The sequence below is a fragment of the Sciurus vulgaris genome (assembly GCF_902686455.1).
Source record: "Sciurus vulgaris genome assembly, chromosome: 4".
In the NCBI taxonomy this organism is placed as follows: domain Eukaryota; kingdom Metazoa; phylum Chordata; class Mammalia; order Rodentia; family Sciuridae; genus Sciurus; species Sciurus vulgaris.
In genome coordinates this window covers 49,919,628-49,944,684 of record NC_136464.1, presented here as the reverse complement: position 1 = coordinate 49,944,684, position 25,057 = coordinate 49,919,628, and the positions used below count along the sequence as shown (strand labels likewise).

Genomic DNA, 25,057 nt, shown 5'->3' with positions numbered 1-25,057 from the left:
GTCAGTGGCCCTGAACTCTTGACTTCTCAACTCATACTGTCTGGATGTTTTACCCAGGCCCCTATATTAAGATTTACAATAAATGGATGGTTTCATTTTTTTCATCCAGAATTTGTCTTAATGTGTGTCCATGGTGCAACTGAAATCACATCTTTGCATTTCCAGCCCAATATATCAAAACAGAATGTGCTGTGGTTTTAAAATAAGAAGGGTTGGCCCTCTTTTCATTAGCTATGTAGTTAATTACACTGATCCCATAAAAATAAGTTTAGTTTTAATTTGAATAAAAAAATCATAAATACCATTCAAATGAAGAGGAAACCATGAGAAAAGGTCAAATATAGTGCATGTGAAAGTCACCTGTATAGTGTCGTGAGTTGCTTGGTTGGGAAAAGAGACTTTCTGTAAGCTGGGAGGGTCTTGGTCAAAAATGCAGTCAGCCACACATCAACAATGTGAGCCTACTGGAATTCAGAAAGACAAGTTTTTGAAACATTGAAAAAAAAAAAATACTCCTAGATCATCTGATCACCAAATACTTCCAGAGAGAGGTCTTCTAAGCCAAGGCTTTTCAGTTCCGCCCACTGGAGTCCTGAAATCCATTATTCATTCCTCTCCTGAACCCATCAGGAGATGTGTGTCCTTTCAAGCACTAGAGCAGACAGGCCCCCACCTAATCCTAGGAGCCTTCTGAGGCATGCAGAGGGTGAGGCCACAAGGAAACCCAGAAGCCTTTTCTGCAGCCACTTCCCACAGCTGGGTGGGTTCGCTGCTGTGGAGATGTGCACTACCCCCCCGCAGGGTTGGGGGGTCTGGCCCTTCTCACTCCTGCATTCTTTCCTGTAGATTGGTTCAGTTGTCAAATCTGACTATGCCAATAAACTAGAGGCCGCTGAGTGTACCCTGGGGTGGGAGGAACGTCTCCATGCCGGAGCCTGCACTCCCAAGCCTGCAAACTGAAGCAGTTATCAAACATGGGTATTGGACTGTAGCTCCTGCTGTCCTTTCTGGGGCTTTGGACCCAACATGCAAACATGGGGGTTTCTTGCCCCACTAACTAGCTGCCCTGGAATGGATGGGAAACCTCCCCTGTGAGGTTTGACTCCCTGTTGGGGAGGGCCTGTTGGTGCCTGGCAAGAAGGGAAGGTCTCTGAGAAACTTAACCTCTTCCACTGCAGTCAAGATTGGGGCTCACCTCAGGGGCTGCAACTATCGCGTGCATATATTGCTCTGAGCACCCTCTAGCTGTGCTGGCTTTTGCCATTGGGTACACGCAGCCACTGCCCTGACTTGCTCAGCTGGTTCCTTCCCCAGGAGCTGGAAAAGTGGCACAGTGATGACCACACTTGAGTAGGTCAGTTCCTTCTTGCAGACAGACATCCTAAAGGCTTTAATCAAACTTTTGAAGCTGCTCAGCACCGGCAATTGTCTTCTCTGTTGGATCCAACACAATGCCAAGGAAGTTATTAGGAACCTGGTCCCAGCTACTGGAACACAAAGTCAAGAGTCCTGTGCTTTCTCTCATATGCAGAAGCTAGAGAGAAAAAAAGGAAAAGGGGGATGGCGGCCAGGAGGGCGAGAGGAGGCACTGGGGAAATCAATCAAACTCAGTTATGCACAAGTATGAATATGCCACAATAGCATATAGCTGTGCCAATTTAGAAACATGTTCATCTCCTGAGCCCAGTTCGTAGCAGCAGGGAGAGCTGCAGAGTGGGCTCAGGCCCATTAGCCATGTCTTCAGCATCCGCCAAGCTTCCAGCACCCTGTGGGAGCATCAGCCTGCCCTGCTGGGTGATGAATGCCATCTCTGAGATTTGCTGTGCCGGGTCCCTGCACACATCAGGGAGGGTGACATCCAGCATTATAGGCTGCTGCTATTCTATTGCTGCTCTTCCGGGAAATATCCCCAAAGTAAATTTTATATGCCAGGTGTGGTGGTGCATGCCTAAAATTTAACAGCTCAGGAGGCTGAGGCAGGAGGATCACAAGTTGAAAATCAGCCTCAGGAACTTAGTGAGACCCTGTCTCAAAAAAAAAAAAAAAAAAAAAAAAAATTAAAAAAAAGTGTTGGGAGAAATCCTAGTTCTTGGCTGGCAGCAGTGAACGTCTCAAGTGTGTAAGGAAAACTGGCAGGAAGGAGCGTTCCGCTTCAGCTACCTAGGAAAGTAAACAACTGCCCCCAAATTGACTCAATGTTACCAAGGGAACCCATATAGGAGCCTGGTGGTCTGATCCCCCGTGGCACATTGTGATTGGGCAAGAAACCTATAAAATGTATAGCTGTTCCCACAATAAACAAGTTTGCAGGCTGCTCGCCACTAGCCTGCTTTCCACCCGACTCCCGGAGTCCGGGTCTTAACTTCATGCCCTTACCCTGCATATGAGCTAGCCCAGCACAAGAGAAACTACAGAAAAGGGCTGGGGATGTGGCTCAGTGGTAAGTGCCTCTAGAGTTCAATCCCCAGTACCAAAAAATTTTTAAAAACTTAAAAAACAAAACAAAATGTAAATTTTATATAGCTAAGGAAAGGTGCTGGAAAAACCAGGAAGGGAGCAATAGGGCCAGCAACTGGAAAAGAAGGCACTGATACTATGGAAAGTGCTTCATGAGAATGAACAAATTATGGCAATTTGAATTATGTTGACAGAAGAATAATAAAAAGTGACATGGTGTCCATATTAGGATTAGTACAAGAGGAAGAGGAAGAATCACCTGGGGATTCTGAGCACCTCTGAGAGTCTTCCTCAGAAGTGTGTTGGGTGTTAATCAGGAGCTGCAGACCAAAGAGGACAAAATACAGCAAGTGCACAGGTTAAGGAGTCTCTTGAGAAACACCTTCACTTGAAGCCTACCAATGGAACAGAAGACTCCGCTGTGAATCAAACAGTAGGAGCAAAGGAGGTAGGAGTGTTCAGGACTCGGAACCCATTCAGGTGGGCGTGACGTCAGAGGAAGCACAAAGGGCGTGATGGCAGTGAAAATAATTAGCCGTGGGTTGAGGAAAACAGGAAGCAGCACAAAAGTAAGGAAATGAAAGAAGTGCAGCTGCTCGTTGGTGACAACGGTGATGGATCAACTCCACAAATACGAGCAGAAAACTGATAACCAGCAATCCTCTTAAGAAGAATGAAGACTGATGGCTAGCGTGGGAACAACCAGTGCCTTTCATCTTGCCACTGAGATCAGCAAGGACTCTCGGCAGCTCCCCAACCTGCCCTTGGGTGTCCACCTCTATACGGTCTTGTGCAGTGAACAATTGTAAAACAACTGTAGAACAATTTCTTCCCCAGCAGATACACCCTCCGGAAGTAGGATATGCATTGAGGGACTGTATCTTTTAATCTAATCTCAACTGTCAAGATCCAGAACCAGTCAGTCATCAACCACTGCAGGAACCACTTCGACCTTCTCAGCAGAGATCTGAACTCTCCGGGGACTCTTCAAAACCCACAGGTCACAGGTGGTCCTTTTTGATGCTAAGTGATAATCACTCTTACAGTGTGACCACCAAGGACAGCTCTCTGGACCACAGAATGATGTCAATATTGCTTCGCTGTGGCTGGACATGGGTGGCCATGGACTCTGTATCTGATGCAAGGGAAATGGTCCCTTCAGGATCTGAAAGCAGAGATGGTAAAGAAAGGAACCTGTGTGGCCTTTACAGAAAAGCTCCATGCCACTAAGAAAAGGCATGGATCGGCGCTCTCTCACGACTAGGACCGGAGTGTTAGGTGCCAGTGTGTGCAGACTATATGATGATGGGGCGGGGGAGGGAGGGGCGCTTATTGTTGTGGACACTGCAGGAAATTCTTTTAAATGGCAGGGAAGTGTGGATTATTCTAGAATGGGGGACAATGTTAATGTGAAGTTTAGCCCATGCTGTGCTCTTTCCATGGAAGTCTCTCTTATCTACCGCCCCTCCTCCTGTTGCCTTGGAGCACTTTCTCAAGTCTGTTAACCCTTCCCTACTCCCAGAAGACTTTTTATGTCAGTAACCTGTCCTTCCACGTTTTGGATGGCTCACCTCCTGGTTCGCTATGTGGCAAAATTATAGTCTGGCCACCAAATCCTTCCTCAGAGTTTATGCCAAGAAATGCCAAGTCTGACTCCAGCTACTCCATCTATAATGCTGTGTTGGTAGTAACCCAAGTCCTCCTCAAAATGCTTTTGAAGACACTAGAAACAAAATCTCCAGGAGATGCAGATCAGCCTGTATTTCTTCCCCAGCAGATAAGCACATGTCCTCCAAAACTAGGATACGCATTAAGCTCCCAAGAGCATCTGCAGAGATTTTATTGAGGTACAACATCATGTTTCCATCCCAAGATCAGCAGGATCAGATAAAATGGAAGACAGGTTCTTTCACACTGTGAACCAGTATCTCTGTCATTGTTATTGGCATCCAGAGAATTCTGCCCCTGGGAGCTTCAGTCCCAAACTATTTGATTAGAAATTGTACCCAAACATATTTTCTAAAGCAGGATGAAATGTGATAAAATATCTAAATACAACTCATGGCAAAACATGGGGAGATAAAACTTGGTAAATCCATGCTTTTTCTGAGAATGTATCCAATGCAAGAAAATAGTGAGGGCAGCTATTTCATCTGTCATACAGTATATGTTGTGGCCCAAGGCCTCTTGTTTAAATCAAGTTTTGCATATCTGGCTGAGCATATTAAAATAGAATGTTCTTTGGTTTCAAAATGACAACGTTTGGCCATCTTTAGATAGGTAGTTCACTGCTCTCAAGACTCTTTAATTTGAATTTTTAAAAATGCCACAATCAAAATACCATTAAAAATTTAATAAAGCACTTAAATCCTGAGAAAATGTATACTGCACGTAAGTCACCATGTACAGTGTCTGGCACACAGTAGGTGCCTTAAGAATATTGGAGTCCATTCCTATGGCGGGACACAATGCACAAGATTCAGGGGTGGGGTGGCCCTTTTGTCTTCTGGGTTCCATTCAGTCATGACCTCCCCCACAAGGGCATCCCAGCGACAGCACTGCCACCTCACAGCACTGTGAGTTTGCAGGAAGACCACAGGCTTCTCCTAGTCCTCAGTGGAAGCCACAGCTGCCTTTCTTTTGGGGACATCCGTGACATGCTCTTGCCCTCGCTTCCCTGGACCACTGAAGACTAAGCATCCCTTCTCCAGCCTCCTCTGTTCACATCTCGAGGCCTCACCCAACCAGCCAGGCTCAGAACACAGCATAAACATGGAGGCAGGCGGCCAGACGGTGCCCCTCCTGCAGCTGCAGGGCTGGGTCTTCCCTTATCCCCCAATCCCAACCTGTAGGTGCACAGCAGTACTTCATGTCTGACTCAACAACAGACACAATTAAGATACTCTTTCTACGATGTTCCCTGCTCTAGACTGCCTTTAAAAAAATAACGCCAAATCAAAAAATGCTATGGGTCAAATGGTCCGAGGCATGCCTGCTCCCCAGCCACATCCCTGTACACACCCCCCATGCCAATCTTCTTCTCCGAGGGGCTATTTAGTATTCTAGTTACACCGGAGCTCTAGCTACCACAGGCCACACCTCCCAACTTTCCCCCATTCCCTTTCCCATCACCCTGAACACGGACTTCCAGCCCAAGCAGGCGGCACCAAGGGCCCTACAGTATTGGGTGATGTCACAACATGATGCTTTGAGGACCCACATGGTTCCATGCCAGGTGGGCCCTTCCCGTCCACGGCCTGAGAATATTCAGGGACCCCGGAGGGTTTAGCTCACTGCCTTTTTGCTGCTCACGGCTTGGAACATACCTGCGAGCCACCCCGCTGCAGACGCTAGAACACCTGACAGTCAGATGGGACGGGGAAGAAGGGAGCCTGATGGCAGTAGGTAAAAGGGACCTCTGCCCACAGGAGCAGGAAAGGACCTCAGGCACCAGCCAGTCCAGCCACAGGGGGAATACACTCTGCAACTCAGGAATACTGGGAGACAGCAGAAAGAAGCAGATGCAGGTATCTACACACAACAAGTTACTGAAATTGACCTTTATTTGTTGTACTAAAACTTTTTGATACAAAGTAACATTTTAGTACAGAACATCCCAGGCTGTCAGATCCGTACCTGCCTGCACACCGCCCATCACAACCCAACCTGCCTGCAACATAGAAAAACAGCGTGCAAGCAATGCCTCGAGAATGGTCTACATTTTTTCTCAGTTGTCTGAGCTAGAAAACTTGTACCTGGAAAACAAAGGACAGCATTGAGGACTGAAACTTGTTTTTCTTTTGAACAGCTGTGCAAGAAAATATATCCCTTTTTTAAAAATGTCAGTAATGGCTAAACTACGATCTAGTTTCTAGAATTACAAAGAATAAAATCAAATCAAAGACATCCTGCTATTAAAATGAAATGTTAGGAACAGTATTAAAATATAGGTCCTACCCCAATGACACTTACGCGGAGCCCGGTACAGTACCTATTAACAGGACACACAGTTTAAGGAGGAACCACATCAAATCTTCAGCCAGACTTATCCGGCATCAGAAGTGCAAAAGAAAGAAAACAACAGAAACCCAACAAAGCCCAAAGTAACCCAACGAAGACCAAAGTCAGGTTCATGCCGTGAACCCTGTAACCAAGATGAACAAGGTTGCAGGTTTTATTTTTAGATTTTCAATGGTGGCAATGCTAACCGTTAAACTCCCCCTAAAAGCTCTCATTCAAAATCTGAAACAAGAGTGTTTTCACATCCAAAATTGCCCACGCTGCACTGAGAAAGGGCTGTCGGGACTCTCAGAACCTCGAGGGGAGCCATGGCATGCGGCCACCCCACCCAGGTCCCAGCCATGTCACTGAGACCCCAGGAAGCCCTGATGGACAACACACAATGCTTAAATAATAAACGCAACTGGAGAAGAACCGGGAGACCAATGACGTTTGGGGGCAGGGGAAACGGGAGGGAGAGGCCAAGAGGCGAGCTTGTGAGGATGCCGAGGTCGCCTCCCCTGGTGTGGGAGGAAAACGCTGCCCCGGCGAGTTGTCCCCACCCAGGCACTGGTTCTGCCACCTCCAAGCAGTCTGAGCACCTGCAGTCCCGAGGTCTTTCCAGGAGAGGTACTGCCGAGGAGCAGGAAGTCTGCTGAAGCTCTGGTCCCACTGACAAGAACCTCCTGAGGCAAGGCAGCCCCCGCGAGGTTCCAGGGTCATTCTGCTGAAGACGGGAACAAAACTGAAGGGACAGGGTGGCAGAGGGGGTGGGGCTGGGCACCAGCAGCTCGGGGCCGTCCACGTAAACATAACAACCAGATACTTAGAAAAGGCTTGTAAACTTGTGATCTGAAAGGCTCTCTGTGCAGCATCTCTGATCGGCTGGCTATAGAAAGGTGGGTGTTGTACCCCTCTTATCAAGTCTTTTGCGTTTTCTGCTTTGTCTTAAAGCACATGTGAGAGGAGCAGTCTGCTGGCCTGGGCCCAGATCCGTGCCGCCACCACCCCGTCTACCAAGGAGGTGTTTCTGGAGTCCTGGTTCTGGATCCTTCCCCTGCACGTCTATAAACAGACCCATTTCTGTTTTCAGTTGCTGGAGAAGAGCAAGCCAGTCTCCCCACCAGCAGGCTGGTCAAGTCACCTCCTGGTGTCCACTTCCCCTAGAGCGGGCAGGCGGGAATCCACAGGACTTTACTTTGTTCTTGATTGACCGTTGCCAAGATCTGAGTGCAAATGCTGGACAGGGCTCCTCCCTGGACGACCCCTGCAGAAGAGCCCCCCGAACACACACAGGCCATTGAGCTCCAAGGAAACACCCGCTTGGAGGCCACTGAATAGTGTGCCCACTCTACTATGTGCTTGTCTTCATTGAGCAAGGCAGGGCGCCTGTCCCACCCCGACTCAACTCTCCTCTGGCCTCGGGAAACTGGGCAAGAGGAGGAAAAGAAATTCCCCCTAGGGAGTTGACAACCCCCAGATAAACTGCCCGCCCCACTACAGTGGCACCCTGGCTGGGGCTGGCCTGGGGGCATGTGGCAATGGCCTTTCAGCAGGGGGACTCTGCGGGAGACAAGGAGGAGTCTAAGGAACCAGGTGTCCGTGGCCTGGAGGAGAGTTCCAGCAAAGGTGAGGGCCAGTGCCAGGGAACCACCGAGACCAGATTAGGGCTACTCCCAGCGTGCTCCACAGAACGGCGTGGCTAGCAAAGCCTCCCGGCTGTGACAGGAGCACCCGGAAAGCAGCAGTGAGCATTGAGAATGCTCTGGAAATGGGGTGGTGCGACTTTGTCAGTTGAATCCAATTAAAAAAAAAGGGATTTTATAAGTTCTAGCATTTTCATATTTCACTTCTCTAGGAATTGATTATGTATGTGACTAGAGCACCAGGCTGCGGTGAAGTGGAAATAAAATAGGCATGCATGCACAGACACATAGAACCAAGCTGGCTGCGGGGCCCGGGCTTCCTGTAGGCAGGAAGCACCATTCCAGGTCACGACAGTGCACAACAGAATTAAAATCCCTGCCCCCTCCTCTCTCTGGCCGCAATGCTAACCCCCTACAGGAGGCTGATTTTTACACCAGCGGCTGAGATTCAGAAGGCGAAGCTGGAGCCCCGCTTCTGTAGATCTGGTTTACTTTACAAAGCAGAGATGGCCGGAGTGCAGCTTTCCCTCACCAAAGCCCAGGGCAAAAACTGGCCTCCCTTGGAGGGGCAGGGGACAGTAGCCACGTGCACTGCTGGCCCGGATGGGGGAGTGGGGCTCTCAGGTTTCCCATCTGCCAGGGACACCGCAGCTGTGCTGCATGGTGCCGTGCTGTGAGGCACCCACCGTTGCATGCGGAAAACTGGGGCAGGCCAGGCCAGACCACGACCTGACGCCAGTCAGTGGGCTTCACGCTCCTCCCTGTGGAAACCCAGGCACCGCATGCCACTGCAGTCCCAACATCTCACCTGTGCAGGAGGGTGGCTGTCACCTGTTCTGACAAAGCCAGCTGTGGAAGCCCTTGTCCACACCCCTGGCCAGGCTGGGGCACCTACCTGTGAAGTACCTGCTGTACTCCTGTTCGATCTTCTGAGCTGTCTCAAACTGCTCTTTGGAATGCCTCTGTGTCACCTTGTCCCTCAGGTAGATGGGGTCTCTCTGCTCCCTGTTGGAACAGTCAGGCAACCAGGCTGAGCCTCAAGTCTCCCTCAAACCCTTGTCTTTGTTCAGTGTGGCAGGGGCTCCAGCAAGGCAGGGGCAGAGGCAGGTCCTCCCTCATAAAGCAGGTTGCTGGGAAAGCAGGCACCCAGCACGTGCACAGACAGGCCAGGTGGCCCCAAGCACACGCGGGAGCGCACAGCACAGAAAGGCCAAGTGGGGAGGGACAGTCGTGGGCAGGACCAAGCAGACCCAGACCCAATCGCCTATTCCTCTGGCCTTCTGGGGAGCATGCTGGGAGGAAAGGGAGGAGGAGGGGAGGAGGGAAATCATGCAAACAAAGACGGCCACGCTCAGGAACCATGCTGGCTGGCCACAGCCACCCCTGGCGTAGCCCTGGTTGAGCCGAAGGGGCCAGGCACCTACTTGATGTGCTTGGCGCTCTTGTAGTGGATGAAGATGACGATGGGGTAGATGTGCATGTGGTGCAGGCGCTCGATGGCATGGGGGGCGACATCCAGGAGACAGTGTCGGTTCTGGGGGTAGGTGCAGAGTGAGTGTGGAGGGCAGGTGGGGGGTGGGGGAGCAGTCTTCTGCAGATGCCTCCAGGGCTGCTCTTCTGACACCAAGGGGACCCCCTGCCCTGGCCTCATTCAGCTCTACCTCCCTCCCTCGAGATGCAAAGAGGCAGCGGAACCAGTCTCTCAGGAAGGCCACACAGATGACCTGGAGGGAGACCTCACCCAGGAACATCTCCCCACACTGGCAATTCTGACAGCTGTCACGGCCGGGAACAGGGCTGAGTAGGGTCTGGCCAGCCCAATTCCAAACTTCCTGTCCTGCCTCTGCCTCGATGCATGGACCTTCTTTAAGCCCTGTCCCATCCCAATCTCACAGATACTCTGCCAGACTGTGGAAGGGACTCTGGTAGGAGAAGGGGAATATGTGCCTTTGTGTGGCGTGACTGAAACACATCCCACAGGTCCCCCGAGACTCATGAGTGGCTGCTTCACCAACACACCGTGTAGTTGTCCCCCTCCTCATGCTGCCTGGTGCATGAACTCCAGGACATCAGAAGCATCAGAACATGCTTTTGGCTTTCTTGAGGGCAAAGGACCCGAAAGGAGGTTGCTCCCTGTCCCTAAAACTGTGCCCATGAGTTCAGCATCTGCTTGCAGGGCCCCCATTCTGGGATGCCCCATGAGAGGCCTTCCCCAGCATCCCAGGGTCTTCTCAGACCCCCTCAGAGGGGCAGAGGTGGTGTGGGCAGCTCTAACAATACCCCCAGGTGACTCGTGTGCTAGTCATGCCTCAGGAGCATGCACCCCAGGGCTCCCCAGGTGCTTGGGCCTCGGTTCAGGCCACAGGTACCTTATCTGTGATCTCCTTTATTGACGCCACGGTGGTCACGTCGAAATGGCCGCTCCTCCGCTTGTAGTCGACAAACAGGCAGTCCTTCACGCCCCGCTCAATGGCCTGCTGGGAGGCCTTCATCACCTCTGCAAGGCACCGACGTAGAGGTCAGAGCAGCAGGGCCTGCAGCGCCCTGACGGAGGGGCAGAACACTGCACGGCCGTCCTCTCTCTGGAGGTCACAGGCAGGTTCTGAGTCAGCAGGGGTCCGGCACACACGTGGTCTGGTACCAGTGCTGTCTACCAAGCCTGACCAGGGAGGCAGGTGGACAGGGACAGACATAGCCCAGTGGGCACAGAGGGCACCCCTTACCAAGTGGGCATCTGCAGAACTTGCCAGGAGCCTCGTTTACCAGCATCTCCTTCACTACGTCCAGTAGGGGCCCCAGGATCAGAACAGGCCTCAGGGAGGTGCAGTCCACCTTCTGGACCCGCTGATAGGCCAAACTCACTGAATCTGAGGGAGAGAGCATGGCAGTGTCACTGGCCCAGCATGGAACAGAGGGCGGGAGTCGGACTGGGCACCCCTGCCCGCTGACCTCACCCTGGGCAGGCGCACCCCCTTCATGAACCCGGAGCCAGGGAGGGTGGCAAGCTCGCCTGGTGTTCCTGGGATTTCCCCAGTACTGGCACCAGCAGCCCCACCTCTTGGGCACACCAGGGCACAGCTGCTCCTGAAGCGCACACACACCCCCGCCTCCGAGGATACGCAGGCAGTTGGGGGCTGACCATCTCAGCACTTTGTCTCTTAGGGATCCCAGGCCTGCTGCATCCACCAGCATCTCCTTTCCTCTTTGCTTGTCAGAGGTAAGGCCACAGCCTCCTTGACACAGGCAGGTGTGACTGTGTGACACAGAGGTGCCCAGTGGGTGACAGAGGGAGGCCCCTGAAGCCCCTGCCCATGGGCCAGAATGGGTGGGTATTGTGGACTACCTCTGACCATGCAAATGGGGACAGCCCTTAAAATGACAAAGCCTCATCTCACCCCAGTCAGAATGGCAGTCATCAAGAATACAAATAATAATAAATGCTGGAGAGGATGTGGACAAAAAGGAACACTTTCACCCTGTTGGTGGAAGCGTAAATGAATACAACCACTATGGAAATCAGTATGGAGGCTCCTCAAAGGACGAGGCATGGAACCACCGTATGACCCAGTCATAACCACTCCTCGGTCTGTATTCTAAAGAATTAGTCGTCATGCTACAGAGATGCACGCACACCCATGTTTATAGCAGCACAATTCACAATAGCTAAAGTAGGGAATCAGCCTAGGTGGCCATTGAGATATGAATAGATAAAATGTGGTATGTATGCAATGGAATTTTATCCAGCCATAAAGAAAGACGAAGCTATGTCATTTGCAGGAAAATGGATGGAACTAGAAACCATCATGTTAAATAAGTCAAACTGAGAAGGTCAAGGGTCATATGTTTTCTCTCATTTGCAGAAGCTAGAGAGGACAAAGGGGAAAAAAAGGGGGCTGGGATCTCATGAAAAAGGGAAATCAGGGGCTGGGGTTGTGGCTCAGTGGTAGAGTGCTTGCCTAGCATGTGTGAGGCACTGGGTTCGATTCTCAGTACCATGTATAAATATTAAAAAAAAAAAAAAAAAAAAAAGATCAGTAGAGGAAAGAAACCAGGGATGAGAGACAGGGAGGGAGGAGGCAAGTGCTGGGAAATGGTAGTGGGCAAACTATATTGTTGTTTCCTGTGCACCTGCAAATATGTAGCAACAAATCCCATCATTGTGCACAACTATGATGCTCCAATAAAAAATGTGGGGGGAAAAACAAGAAGAAATGACAGAGCCATGCAGCTGAAGGGACCTGGGTCCGAAGATGGTCCCTGGGGCAGAGCTGCCTCACCTGAGACCATCCTTCAGCTGGACTTGCATGTGGCAGAGAAATGAGCTCCCCATCTGGCTGTAGGCACGGCCATTTGGTCTCAAAGCAGTCAGGCCAGTATCCTAGTTGATACACGTAGTGAGCTTCCTCTCCTACCACATGCACAAGAAAATCCTTGCAGGAAGAGATAGTCCACAACCAGCAAGCACAGTCCACAACCAGCGAGCACAGTCCTTCCTGGCATCTACCTGGAGTACAGCCTGTGCTGGCATCTCAGACACAGAAGGTGTAAAGCCTAATCCCAGCCATTCAAGAGCTCACACTCTGACCGCGGGCATGAGATGGCAACACCAGACACCAGGGTGAGCGCTGCCTGATTCTAGGCAAGAGAGGAGGGGGCCTGGGGGCGTCGTGGTGCAGAGCGCTGAGGCTGGATGGGAGGAAGCAGAGACCGCAGGGCAGGCCCCGAGGACAGCAGGCTGAGCTGGGTCACGGTGAGGGCGGACGGGAGGTAGGTGGTGAGGAGGACCGGCTGGGTAGGCAGAACCTGAGTAGCCCTGCAGAACAGGCTAACCAGGAAAGAGGGGGGGCCAGGAACTTGGCAGCAGCCATGCTGTGACAGGCACAGCAGGCCCATGGGAAGTGCCCGGGAGGAAGGGACAAGGCTCTCTGCCCTCGCTGCACCCCACCACGGGGAGTTCCAAGGTTGATGATCATCCACATGCACCCGGTTTCCTAGGTGGCCCTTGCCGACCAGCCTGCCGACCTGCTATTTTAAAAGCAGGGGGAGGACTTGGTGGGCACACTTGCTGCCCTGGAGCCCCCATGCAACTACTCTTTTAAAAATGAGACCCTCACAGCTGAAGCCAGCACCTTCCTGTTGCCCATCCCCAGCCCCCTCCTCAGAAGCCACAACTACTGTGAGCTGAAGTTTACCCTTCCGTGTGTTATTTCTGTAAGTGGATTGCTATATGCTTGGAAAACACTAGAAAATACATTGTGGGTGTGTGTGTGTGCATGCATATGTGTAAATGTTTTATGTGTGTGTTCAACAACAACAAAAAAGACACGATCCTATAAATGTTTTGTAACTCCTCTCCCCTGGGTAGTTTAGAGGCACCATGCTGATCCATGCTACTCCTTTTGAAGAGTCTGAATGAATGTGCTTCCAACCCAGGTAGAGGGCTTCTGCCAAGAGGCCAGGGACTCTCCAAGACAGGTGAGACTCATGGAGTTTAGGACAGCTGAGGCAACTGGAACCGAGGAGCCATAATTCCAAAGGGAAGGGTAGAGGCACAGAACTGAGTCTGATATGAGCAGTTTTCCCCAAACACCAGCTGCCACATTCTGGACCTACGAGGAGCAAGAGGCGACAGCTCTAAGCAAGCCACGAGTGCCCCCGCAGTCCCACAGTACTGAAGGGAAATAGTAAAGGAGGAGGGGCCTCTGCAGCACCTCAGGCTCTCGGCTGGCCCAGGGCCCCTGGGACCAGGGTGAACCCAACTACACGAAAGCTGCTGCCAGCCCAAGGCCATCTCAGCCCCTGCCTGGACCAGGTGGGTTGCTGCCAGTGCTGGCCCTGGAGAAGAGGTCCAGCCTGCTCCAGAAGTCGGGAACATCACCCAGGGCTTGGACATCCTGAGACCGAAGTTCTGACATTTCAATCAACAATGTCCAAGATTCCAAACAAAAAGATAATAGAGACTTGGGGATGACTGGATGTGGCAGTAACCAGACAGTCATTACAAACACACTCTAAGAAAGCACACAAGAGGCCAGGCGCTATGGCGCACACCTATGATTCCTGTGGCTTGGGAGGCTGAGGCAGGAGGATCTCGAGTTCAAAGCCGGCCTCAGCAACAGCGAGGTGCTAAGCACCCTGTCTCTAAATAAAATACAAAATAGGGCCGAGGATGTGGCTCAGCGGTTGAATGCCCCCGAGTTCAATCCCCCACACCCCCACAAAAAAAGAGAAAGAAAGCACACAAGGGAAATCTCAGCAAGGAATTAGAGCTTCCTAGGAAGGAATCAAATGGAAACTCCAGAGCTAAACAGGCAGTTTCTGAAACTCGAAACATACTGGATATGACAGAAAAGTGTGATAACGTACAGGAAAAAGGTCAGCAGAAGATATGCAGCTGGCTGAAGCTTGGAGAGAGAAAAACAAAGATGGAAAGTACAGGGGCACAAAGGGCAGAAGACAGAGGCGTCGTCCCAGGGCTGGTCCAAGAATGAGGGCACAAGAGAGGGCACAGAAACAGATTCAAAGGAACGACGGCAGGAATCAGCCATGACATCAATCTAACAGATGGAAAAAGTGCCAAGAACCATGTGAGCAGGATGAACCGCCAGGAGTACTGCACGCCGGCAACACCACCCGTGAATGCTGAGGGACCGAAGGTGCTCACTGGGGAGTGACTTTATGCACAAACCAAGAGAAAGCCCACCCTCCCCAGAAACACCGTGGGGCAGCCCCCGCATGCCCCCAGGACTGGCTCACTTCCTAAGCCCCAGAACCTGGGGCTGCTGCCTTTTATAAAGAGGTAAAGCGCTCAGGAGGAGGGGCTTGTCCTAGATCAGCAGCGTGGGCCCTTAAAGCCCTCGTGTATGTCCTGAGAGGCAGAGGGAGTTTGGGGACAGGCCTACATGAAGGAGAAAGTAATGTGAAAACAGAGAGGTCTGAATACAGTGGTGATGTGACCACCAGCAGAGAAATGGGGACAGTCACCAGGAGCAGGCAGAGATGACTGAGGCTCCACTGGAACCTTGACGGGTGCAGCCTTGCTGACCCCTCGATTTCAGTCCAGGACACTGAGTCTGGACTTCTGGCCTCCAGAGCCAAGGAGAGGACACGTGTGTTAAGTCACATAGCCTGTGGCTAACTGTATGGCAGTCACAGGAAACTTAACACAGCCAGCCAGAGACCGTGAAGACCACCTTTAAAGTGATGAATGAAATACAGCCAGTCCTCAGGTCCCTGGGTTCTGTGCCTATGAATTCTTCTGCAGATGGAAAACGTTTGGGGGGAATTACATGTGTGCTGACCACCTGCCGACTTTTCTCATTATTCCTCCCAGGCAATACGATCTAACCGCGATTTACATCGTATTTATATGAAAATACGGGGCATTTTATGTAAAGGATTGAGCCTTTGAAGATTTTACCTGCAGCCAGGGCCTAGAACCGACCACTCACAGATAGCAGGGACCCCAGTACACACCAATCATACGTTCCACATCCAATGAACATTCCCAATGTAAAATTGACGTTTTGAGACAAAACTGTCTTCCAGTTAGGGTGCCTTGTACGGTGGGAGAAAACGAATCACCAAGGAACCTGCGCTGCAAGAAATGCTCAAGGGAACTTTTCAGCACAAACAAACCAGAGCAGAAGGAAGCACAGAATTGTGGGAAGAAACGGGTGGGGAAAAGAGCAACTGCTCTAAAAATGACTGTGCTGCAAATCCGTAATGCTGTCTTGGTTCAAAGCATGTGGAATTAAAATGGAAATTAGAGCTGAGGATATAGCTCAGTGGGTAGAGTGCTTGTCTTACAAGGCCCTGGGTTCAATCCCCAGCAACAGGAAAAAAAAAAAAAAAAAAAAAAGGGGAAATGATACAAAAGTCAGGAAGGTGGTCAATGGATTTTAGAGGGCCCAGTGTCATTAGGGAAGGGAAGCAGTCACAGTGATGTCTTACCTTAGCAGGAAGTCAACACAGCACCCTGTGAGGACTGCTGAACCCCCCCCCCCCCACAAAAGAGCTAAAAATAAGAACAACGGATAGGGTGCGAACAGAATAAAAAAATAGTTGATTGATCCCAAAAATAGCAGGAAGGGAAAGATAAGGAAACATAAAACATGTTGGACAAATAAAAAGCAAAGAGTAAGAGGGCAAGTGTACATTACATTTCCATCGCAGACTAAATACTCTGATTAAACAAAGACGCCAAGCACAATGGCTCACAAGCATAATCCTGGCTAATTGGGAAGCCAAGGCAGGAGCTGCAAGACTGAGGCCAGCCTCAGCAACCATGCCAGACCCTGTCTCAAAATAAAAAAGGCGAGGTTCAGCGGTGGGGCACCCCATCCCCAGTCCCACAAGGCAAGCAAACAAAACCCGTGATTATTGCAGGTGCATTCATCATGAAAACCCACCTGCTCCCTATCTCGGAAATGTACGTGTGATTTGCGAACATGTCACACTTTGCTAAAAATTTTTACAAAGAGGCTGCCACAGTCATTAAAAAGCAAACATATGCTGCTTATAAGAAATATGTAAGTATAAATCCACGGAAAAGTTTAAAAGAAAAAAGAGAGGAACTTCGAGAACGCTAACAGAGAAAACTGGTGTGAAAACACAAATATCAAAAGAAACTCTGGGGTGAGAAACCATACTTGAAAAAGTACATCGTGCAACGATGAAAGAGTCAACCTGCCAGGAAGGTGCAACTGTACCTGACGATGATTCAAAATAAACAGTGCCTGAAACCTAAAGAGCTACAGGAAGAACAGGAAAATGGGTGCTTTTCAAAGATACAGCCACTATACATACGCCACCACAAACCACAGGTGACGACTCCAGAAGAGAGTCGGGGGACTCAGAGAGCAGAGATCGAAGGAAAGAAAAGAAAAAGGAGAGAGAAACCTGGCCCTGATTGGCAGGTCAGCAGACTGAGTCTGTAACGGGCGAGACAGCAGACATTTTAGACTTTATAGTTGAAAAGGCAAGATTGGGCCAGTTATCACTAAAAGGCTAAGGGTCGTTTCTATCATGTCTAAAAATGTAGAGCCCCATACTTGGCTCATCGGCTAGCTCATCGACTGTACAAAAACAGGCAGCAGACCAGACGTGGCCTAGGGGCTACGGTCTGAGGGTGAGAGTGGACCATGATCCCATGAGGCCTGAGACTTTATTTTTAAAGAAGGAAGAGGGGGAGGCTAGGACAGAGAGGGAAGGCAGCAGTCCTGCCTTCTAGTGCGCAGTGCTCAGCACTGTGTCCACCTGGGAGGGCGTGCACTCTAGACAGTGGACACGCAGGGTCCGGGAGCCACACTCACGAGGGCCCCCTGCTTCACAGGACAAACGCACCCCTTCCACCAGGCCCACGTGCCAGGAATGTCTGACGTTCCCTGATCCTCAACTCCAGCCCTGGCCCCGCAGCCTGCCTCGGGAGGATCTTGTAAGAATCACTGATGAATAGAGGAGCTAGGCCAGAAAGGCCAAGGACCTGCAGCCCCAGGTCACTACCAAGCACACCCAAGAAGCAATGCACCAAGCAGAGATGGCTTTTGGCCTACCCAATACCTGCCCCTTCTTTCTGCCTTGCTACAGGAATCTGTGTCGCCCAGGTCGGCAGCCTCCTGCTAAACAGGCCATTAGGTGTCTCTTGCGGATATGAATGGCCAAGGGGAGGTAAGTGGAAGTCACAGGGAGGGTTTTCAGATACACTGTTTAAAGAGGCACACACAGCTGAGACACACTTTTGACTTGTGCCTTTCCTCCTGAAGCACAGATGTGATGGCTGGAGCTGTAATGACAGATGGTGGCCACGAGACCTTGGGGATGGAAACCACACCTCATGGCTGGAAGATTCTGAAGACAGCAGCACCCCCCGATCTATGCAGGTGTCCACTTGATTTTTAAAGAAGGAAGAAGGGGAGGCTAAGACGGAGAGGCTTATGCACAAAAGCCAAGGAGACCTCTATTGTGTCAAAGTCCCTGTTGTGAAGCTTCAGCAAACTGCACTAGAAAATGCACTAGGTGACTTGCCTTCAAAGAGTGGGATGGAGTCGTTGGAAAAGGTGTCCAAGGCGAGGAGGTCTTTCCCATCTTTGGACCCACTGCGTTTGTGCTTGTGCTTCCTTCGAAAGAAGGACCGGCGAGCGGCCGCAGACAGCGTCTTTGCAGCACTACTGTCATCTTTGACCTCAGACATGCTGAGCCTCCTGGAGAATTCTTGGTCCATCCTGCAGTCACAGGGAATGGCAATGCTGGGGAGGACCATGGGGACAGACCCCTGCCCGCTCCCAGTGAGGGTAGCCAGGCCTCCCCACACTACAAGGACCCTGGGTACCGCGGTGGAACCGGGGCAGACTCTCAGAGCAGGGGGATGGCCACTAGGATGAGCCCATCTCAGTGTCAGAAGGAGCAGCTAGGGCAGCTTCACCGGTGCCCTTACAAGTCACGCTTCCTGCCTGGGAACGGACCGGTGCAGGGCCATAGGCTGCAGGGTGCACAGGGAAAGCGGGACACACAAGGCCCCACACGGTGCCATTCCAGTCCCTCCAGGTCCACAACGAGGACTCCACAGAGTCCAGATGTGATTAGTGGCTGCTCAGGGCTGAGGGCCGGAGGGAGAGGGGAGGACAAAAACGACGGGTATGCTGTGGTTTGAGTGTGTCCCCCAAGGGTCCAGGTCCCCAGTGTGGCCATGTTGAGGTAGGGGCGTGGGTAGTAGACCCTGTAACCCAGTGACTTGGGAGGCCGGGGCAGGAGGATCACCAGTTCAAGGACAGCCTCAGCAACTTTTACCAAGACTCATCACAAAAATAAAAGGGGCTAGACTAGGTGTCCATCAACGGAGGAATGAATGGATAGAATAACACACCACAGAGTGTACTCAACCCCAAAGAAAACTAAAATTATGTCCCTTTCAGAAAAATGAATGGAACTAGAGACCATTATGGTAAGTGAAATAAGCCAAACTCAGGTCATGGATCATGTGTTCTCTCATATGGGGAAGCTAGAGAGGAAAAAGGAAAGGTGGGGGCAGATCTCAGAGAAATCAAAGGCAGGTCAGCAGAGGAAAGGGACCAAGGGGTGGAAGGCAGGGAGGGAGGCGGGACGTGCTGGGGAGTCATACTGGCCAAATTGTTACACTGTGTGCATGTGAGAATATGCAAAAAAAATCCCATTGCTACGTGTAACTATAATGCACCAACAAAAAATGTGGGGAAAAAAATGCATCCACACCAGCAAAAAAAGATAAAAAAATAAAAGGGGCTAAGGATCAGCTCAGTTGTACAGCACCCTTGGGTTTGATTCCCAGTACTACCTCCCCGGCACCACGCCTCAAAGAGAGGTAGGGTTTAGTGGAAGGTGGTTAGGTCCCTTGGGGCTCCACCCTTGGGAGGGATTAAGGTAGTTCTCATGGGACCACAGATTCTGTAAGAATGAGTTATCTCAAGGTCAAGCCTGGCCCCTGAGCCCCCTCCTTCCTATCTCGCCATGTGACCTCTCCTTGTGCCCAAGGCTGGTCCCCTGTGTTTCCCTCCCACACTGTGATATAGCCTGGGGACCCTCTCCAGAGGCCAAACAGATGGGGCACCCTAATCTTACACTTCTAGCTTCCACAAATGAAAGCTAAATAAACCTCTCTTCTTTGTAAATCACCTTGTCTCAGGTATTTAGTAACAGCAACAGGAAACAAACATAGGTAAGGCAAATGGGTATGGAGTTACCCTAAAATTAACTGTAAATATCTGTGGACGTACTGAAGACCACTGAATTGTGCACTTGGGGAGTTGTATGGTATGTGAATTATAGTTCCATAAATCTCTTTGAAAAAAAGTGATGCCTTTTTATGTGGCTGGGGTTGTGGCTCAGTGGTAGAGTGCTTGCCTAGCATATATGTGAGGCACTGGGTTCAATTCTCAGCACCACATATAAATAAAGGTCCACTGGCAACTAAAAAAAATTTAAAAATAAAAATAATAATGCCTCCTGACTGACAACTGGGCTTCTGCACTCTGATTTGTGCTACCAGCAGATTTTTTGGATACTTGACATTGGCAACAGGGATAGCCCAGAAGCTGACATGAGCAACAGACTCTGTCCTCCAGTGGCCCGAGCCTGGCCTCACCCTATAGGACAGATCTGTGGCTGTGGACCCTGTGGCCCAGACAGGGAGAGACACTCACACATATTTGCTGGGAATCTGCCCGCGCTGGATCTTCTGGGCATTCTCGTCCAGCTGCCATGCCATCCAGGACCCAAATGTGCCCTGAGGCAAAGTGTCGTCCACGTAGAGGATGTCGTCTTTCCTAAAGCTCAGCTCATGCTCCACCTCCGCCAGCCGGTCGTACAGGGCCCTGGACCAAGGGATGGAGGGAGCTCCATCAGGATGCGCCACAAGACTTGGCTGCCAGACTCCCGGGTCCACTCTCTGCTCTGCTCCCGACTCTGTCAGGAGCAGGATCCCATCCCGGGTGGCTCCCAGGCAGGACACCTTCCGCGGTCCTCCCCAAAACTGAGGGAATTTCTAGCCCAGGAACATGCTGTATCTTCCCCTTCCAAACAGGTCTTTCCCAGGAGTCACAGCCCCTGGCTGTTAGAGGAAACCTCCTAGAGGGAGCCACACATCTCCCGCCCTCAGGACAGGACGGAGCACTCATCAGCACTCTCATACTTCTTGTGGTCTCAATCTCGAGAAAAGCAAAGAAAGCTCCAACTCCTCCCAGAAAACGCTTGATGCCATCCCCACGAGCCATGTTCCAAATAGCATTTAAGGGCACGACAGACACCTGAAGCCTGCATGCACTGAGAGGGCTCTGCAGATCTTGGTCATGGGGAGATCAAAGGAAAATGGGGTTCTGCAGCCTCGAAATGTGCCAGGCCCTTAACCACACAGAGGGAGCCCAAATGTTTCCTTAGGCTCTCAAGCACTTTTCTAACTCAAAAGTATCCTACCTTGGGCACAAGTAGTGCCAATCACAGCTCTAGCCTTGGGTACAGAGCAGAAAGGTACTCATTCGCCAGGAGCAGTCTCCATTGAGAGCCCCTGCCCTGGCCCTGAATCCCCAGCTACTGGTACCTGATGTAGAAGCTGTCGCCAGGCAGGCCCTTGACCCTGGTGAACTCCTCAGGGCGGTACTGCACCTTCAGGCGGACAGTGTCTTTGGGCTTCAGCATCTCCACGTACACCTCCTCCACCGTCTTACTGCGCACATCCAGGTTGCCATACTGTCCAGGGACAGAGAAGCTGGGTTCAGAAGGGCAGTGGCCAATAGGCAAAGTGGAAATTCAACCCCTGATCTGATCAGAGACTCTGCCCACCTGTCCTGTGCAGGGAGCGCCAGGTCCTTGTGATCTTCCCAGAGCCTGAGATCTGCTGCAGAGAGTTTGCTCTGCCCTTTACAGCTTCTCCCAGGAAAACCCTCAAGTAAGGTTTTTCAAATTATGACCCTGCCTCTTGCTTATGAAACTACCTTTACTATCTGTGAGCCATCTCCCCAGAAGACAGGAGCGCCACCGAGGACACAGCAGCCTCCCCCAGCTCAGAGACCTGCTGTTGGCAAGAGGAGCATCTCCTTTCAGCGACCAAGGCCAGAGTCAGGGTTGAGCCCTCACCTTCTCTGGGTGGCCTGCCTTGCTGCCCAATGACATCCCAGAGGGGTGTAGTAGCATTGCAGGTTCACAAAGATGAATAATCAGCCCTGCCAGGTCACCAGGTGAGGGGCATGCTCCTCTGTCTTCTGTACCACCTGGGATGACACCAGCCCAACCACAGGGCCAGTGGCCTAGCCCACTCAACAGTACTCACCTCAAGGATCAAGTCCCCTGGCACCAGGCCATCAGGACCCCTGGCGGGACTGTCATCCTCCACTTCGGCCACAAACACCCCGTGCAGGTTCCCACCACACAAATGCACCCCAAGGTCCAGCTGGGACTTCTTGATGAGGACAATGCGTGGTTCCAGGGTCTTCTTGTTGGCATCTCCCATGATCCTTTTGGGAAGGAAAATGAAATACTCAATTAGGCACAAGGTGGGAGGAGGACATGGAAATAAGTGGCTAGTGCCCAGACTGCTTCTGCTTGCTTCACAGGTCTCAGAACCCAGGTTGCCCAGGGGTAGTCTCGCCGCAGGCTCCAGTCCTACTGATGCAATGCACAGGGCAGGAGCCCGAGGGGCAGTGAGGGTGGAAGCGTGGCTTAGGTCACAAAGCCAACTGGGGACAGAGGTCAAGCCAGCGCCCCTGCTTCCAGATCCAGTCATCGCTTTCCTGCCTTGGGAGGTGTCCCCCATCTGCACTGTGCTCACCTGCCTCGGTGCTGCCTAAAGAAAGGAAACTTTGGTCTCACTGTCCAGAGCACAGCGGCTCATTGGGCAATGTCTGCAGACCAGGAGCTGCACCAACAGTTGTCAAGGAGAACTTAGAGCAGTGAGGGCAGCCGGAAACAGGCTCGCAGAGAAACCAAGAGGAGGGAGCAGGACAGCAGTGGGGACTGATGAAAGGACTCTCAGGAGGGAAACCAGCCGATGATTAAAATTTTGTTGCAGGTAAGTTCCAATGGGACATAGTAAAGAATACAGAGCCGGTCTCATTCTGTGTGATCCTGAGGCTTTGCTGGAAAAGTGTCCCCCGGCAGGCCTGAGTGACTGTCCTGTGCCTGGACTGGGTGGCCCTCCCCAGGTTCCTCCAGGCCCAGGCCAGGCTGATGGGCATGCAGCTCTCAGGAGAGCTCCTGCCTCCTCCTGCTCACCCTGAACCTCTGCACCTAGCTTCTCCTTGCTCCATGGTTGCTGTGTTTCCCCACAGCAGCCAGCTATTGACCTCACAGCACTGTAACTGGCTACACATATTTGGGCCCTGGCCTGTCACCTCCTTGGGAACAATGATGCTGCTGATGGCCAGAAACCTAGGGCCTGGCTGGGTAATGACTATGGGGTTGTGTCTAGAGAAAGAATCAGAAAAAGTGACTGAGAGAGGCTGGGGTGGTGGCCCAGTGGTAGAGCACTTGCCTAGCACGTGTGAGGCACTGGGTTTGATCCTCAGCACCACATAAAGATAAATTAATTAAATAAAGGTATGGCAAAAAAGAGTGAATGAGAAAAGGAAGAGAGAAAGAAAAGGGAGGGTGACAAATGAGTGAGAAAATAAGGGAAAGATGAGAAGAAGGAAGGGAAGAAGGAAAAAGGAAGCGTCTCCCACCCTAAGCCCTGGACACCTGGGTATGTGGTCAGCAGCACAGTGAGAGACCCGCTGCCCAGCACTCACAACCCTAAGGGATGTGTTCCGTCCCACTTGGGCTAGGGGGACAGATGACAAGCCCATAGCATGCATGTGCTGACCTGGAGCAGGGGGTGCTCTGCTTGGCCGGGGGTGTGCCAGGGCCCTCGTCCTGTTCCATGAGCGGATCAATGACAGAGGGATGCTCGGGGGTGGTGCTACCACTGCCCTGGAGAGTGGAGTGGGCACCAGCAGGGTCCAGGTGGGAGCTGGGGAAGGAAGACAAAAGGAGTAAGCAGGAGCACATGGCACATAAAATGCAGCAGGCACCACCCAGGGATGTGCCCTCTCCAGGGGCAACTGGGTTTGCACTGCAAATAGGTAACAGGTCACCCAGCTCTGGGCCCTGGAAGAGCAGATACATCAGGAGCTTGGACTGTGTCACCTGCCCCACAGGACTGCCTGTCTCCAACTCAGGAGTCCTCTACAAAGGCATCCAGCCTAGGGAACACATGAGGTCACTGTCCCTTTTCCCAGCTTCTGCATCCTGCCTCTGAGCTGTGCAGTAGGACCCTATAGGCCACACTGCCCCTCCTATCTTCTACCCTGTGACCCATAGCACAGGGACAAATAGAGGCAGGTATCTGACATCTGCTCATGGAAAGAGCCAAGCACTGTGTGTGAATCCTGCCCCAGAGCCTCAGCTCCTGGTTACCACAGGCCCCTACCTATTCCCACACCCCACAGCAGGAAGAGAGATCCTCTCCATATGTACCCTTTTTCCAAAGCCCAAGCCTGGTCAGCTCCCCTCACCAGCAACAGAACCTCCAGAATTTGCAGTGCACATGCCAGGTCTCCCCAGCACACCACCACACCCACCTCTCCACCCCAGCACTCACCTGGAGCGGGAGTGGCTGCCAAGCTGGTGCATGTGCGGGTTGTACTGGGCCAAGATGGTGATGGTGTCACACTGCTGCCCTATGATGAGCCGGGCCTGCTGCTCTGTGGCACTCCGCAGGTTTATACCATTGAACTGGAGAGACACCCAGGGTGGGCTCAGGGATGGGGCGGGAGCTGTGGACGTGGACTTCAAGCACTGCTTTCACAGGGGAGGAGAAGTGTCACGCCCTCTTACCTCAAGTAACTGGTCCCCATACTCAAGGCCAGCCTGGTGGGCGATGCTTCCAGTGGTCACCTTGGAGACGTAGATCCCGCCCTTCTCTCCACTCACAATGGAGATGCCCAACGGCTCTGAGCCCTTCTGTACCTTCACGTGGCGCGGTGGTTCCTCCACGTAAGGCCTTGGAAAAGAGCCAAAGGTGTTGAGGACTCAGACACAAAGGACAGGAGCGGGGAGGCAGATCAGGCATGCGCTCAGGTGTAGAGAGAAGGCCCTGGAGTCAGCTGCTGCTGTGATGACACGGTTGGATGGGGACACGATGAACCAGCTTTGGGATGACAAAGGATACACATTCCCAAAAGTCCATGCGATACAAACGCAGCACACCCAAACGGACAAGGAAACACACCGCCCCAAAGACAGAATGGCCCGTGGGAACCAGAAACATTGAAATGCACATGGGAGAAAACACACCAATCTCCATTTTATGACAGAAGCTGCCTCACAGCATGCACTTGACAACCCTTGGGGGAGGGGTTCTCATGATTCCCCCGCTACCCCGGGAAAAGAGAGGGCTCCCGGGATGAGGCTCCCTCCAGGAAGAGATGATAAAAAGAATCAGTCTTCAT

General features: G+C 51.7%; 1 protein-coding gene across 4 annotated transcripts in view; it reads right to left on the bottom strand.

Annotated features, from left to right (window-relative positions):
* Positions 1–7,112: 7,112 nt before the first annotated feature.
* DLG5 (discs large MAGUK scaffold protein 5) overlaps positions 7,113–25,057 on the bottom strand; it is a 100,559-nt gene continuing 82,614 nt past the window's right edge. For 2 of the 4 annotated variants that reach the window (XM_079138785.1, XM_079138786.1), the window contains 7 exons: positions 24,444–24,609; positions 24,208–24,341; positions 23,431–23,577; positions 21,901–22,084; positions 21,172–21,320; positions 20,279–20,449; positions 16,417–18,325 (listed from right to left, as the gene is read on the bottom strand). In XM_079138785.1, the coding sequence (XP_078994911.1) occupies positions 18,091–18,325; positions 20,279–20,449; positions 21,172–21,320; positions 21,901–22,084; positions 23,431–23,577; positions 24,208–24,341; positions 24,444–24,609 (1,186 nt within the window). In that variant the 3' untranslated portion in view covers positions 16,417–18,090. Of the gene's footprint in view, positions 7,724–8,997; positions 9,108–9,526; positions 9,637–10,471; positions 10,600–10,825; positions 10,970–16,413; positions 18,326–20,278; positions 20,450–21,171; positions 21,321–21,900; positions 22,085–23,430; positions 23,578–24,207; positions 24,342–24,443; positions 24,610–25,057 lie in introns of those variants that run through there. The other 2 variants (XM_079138787.1, XM_079138784.1) reach the window with 2 other exon arrangements.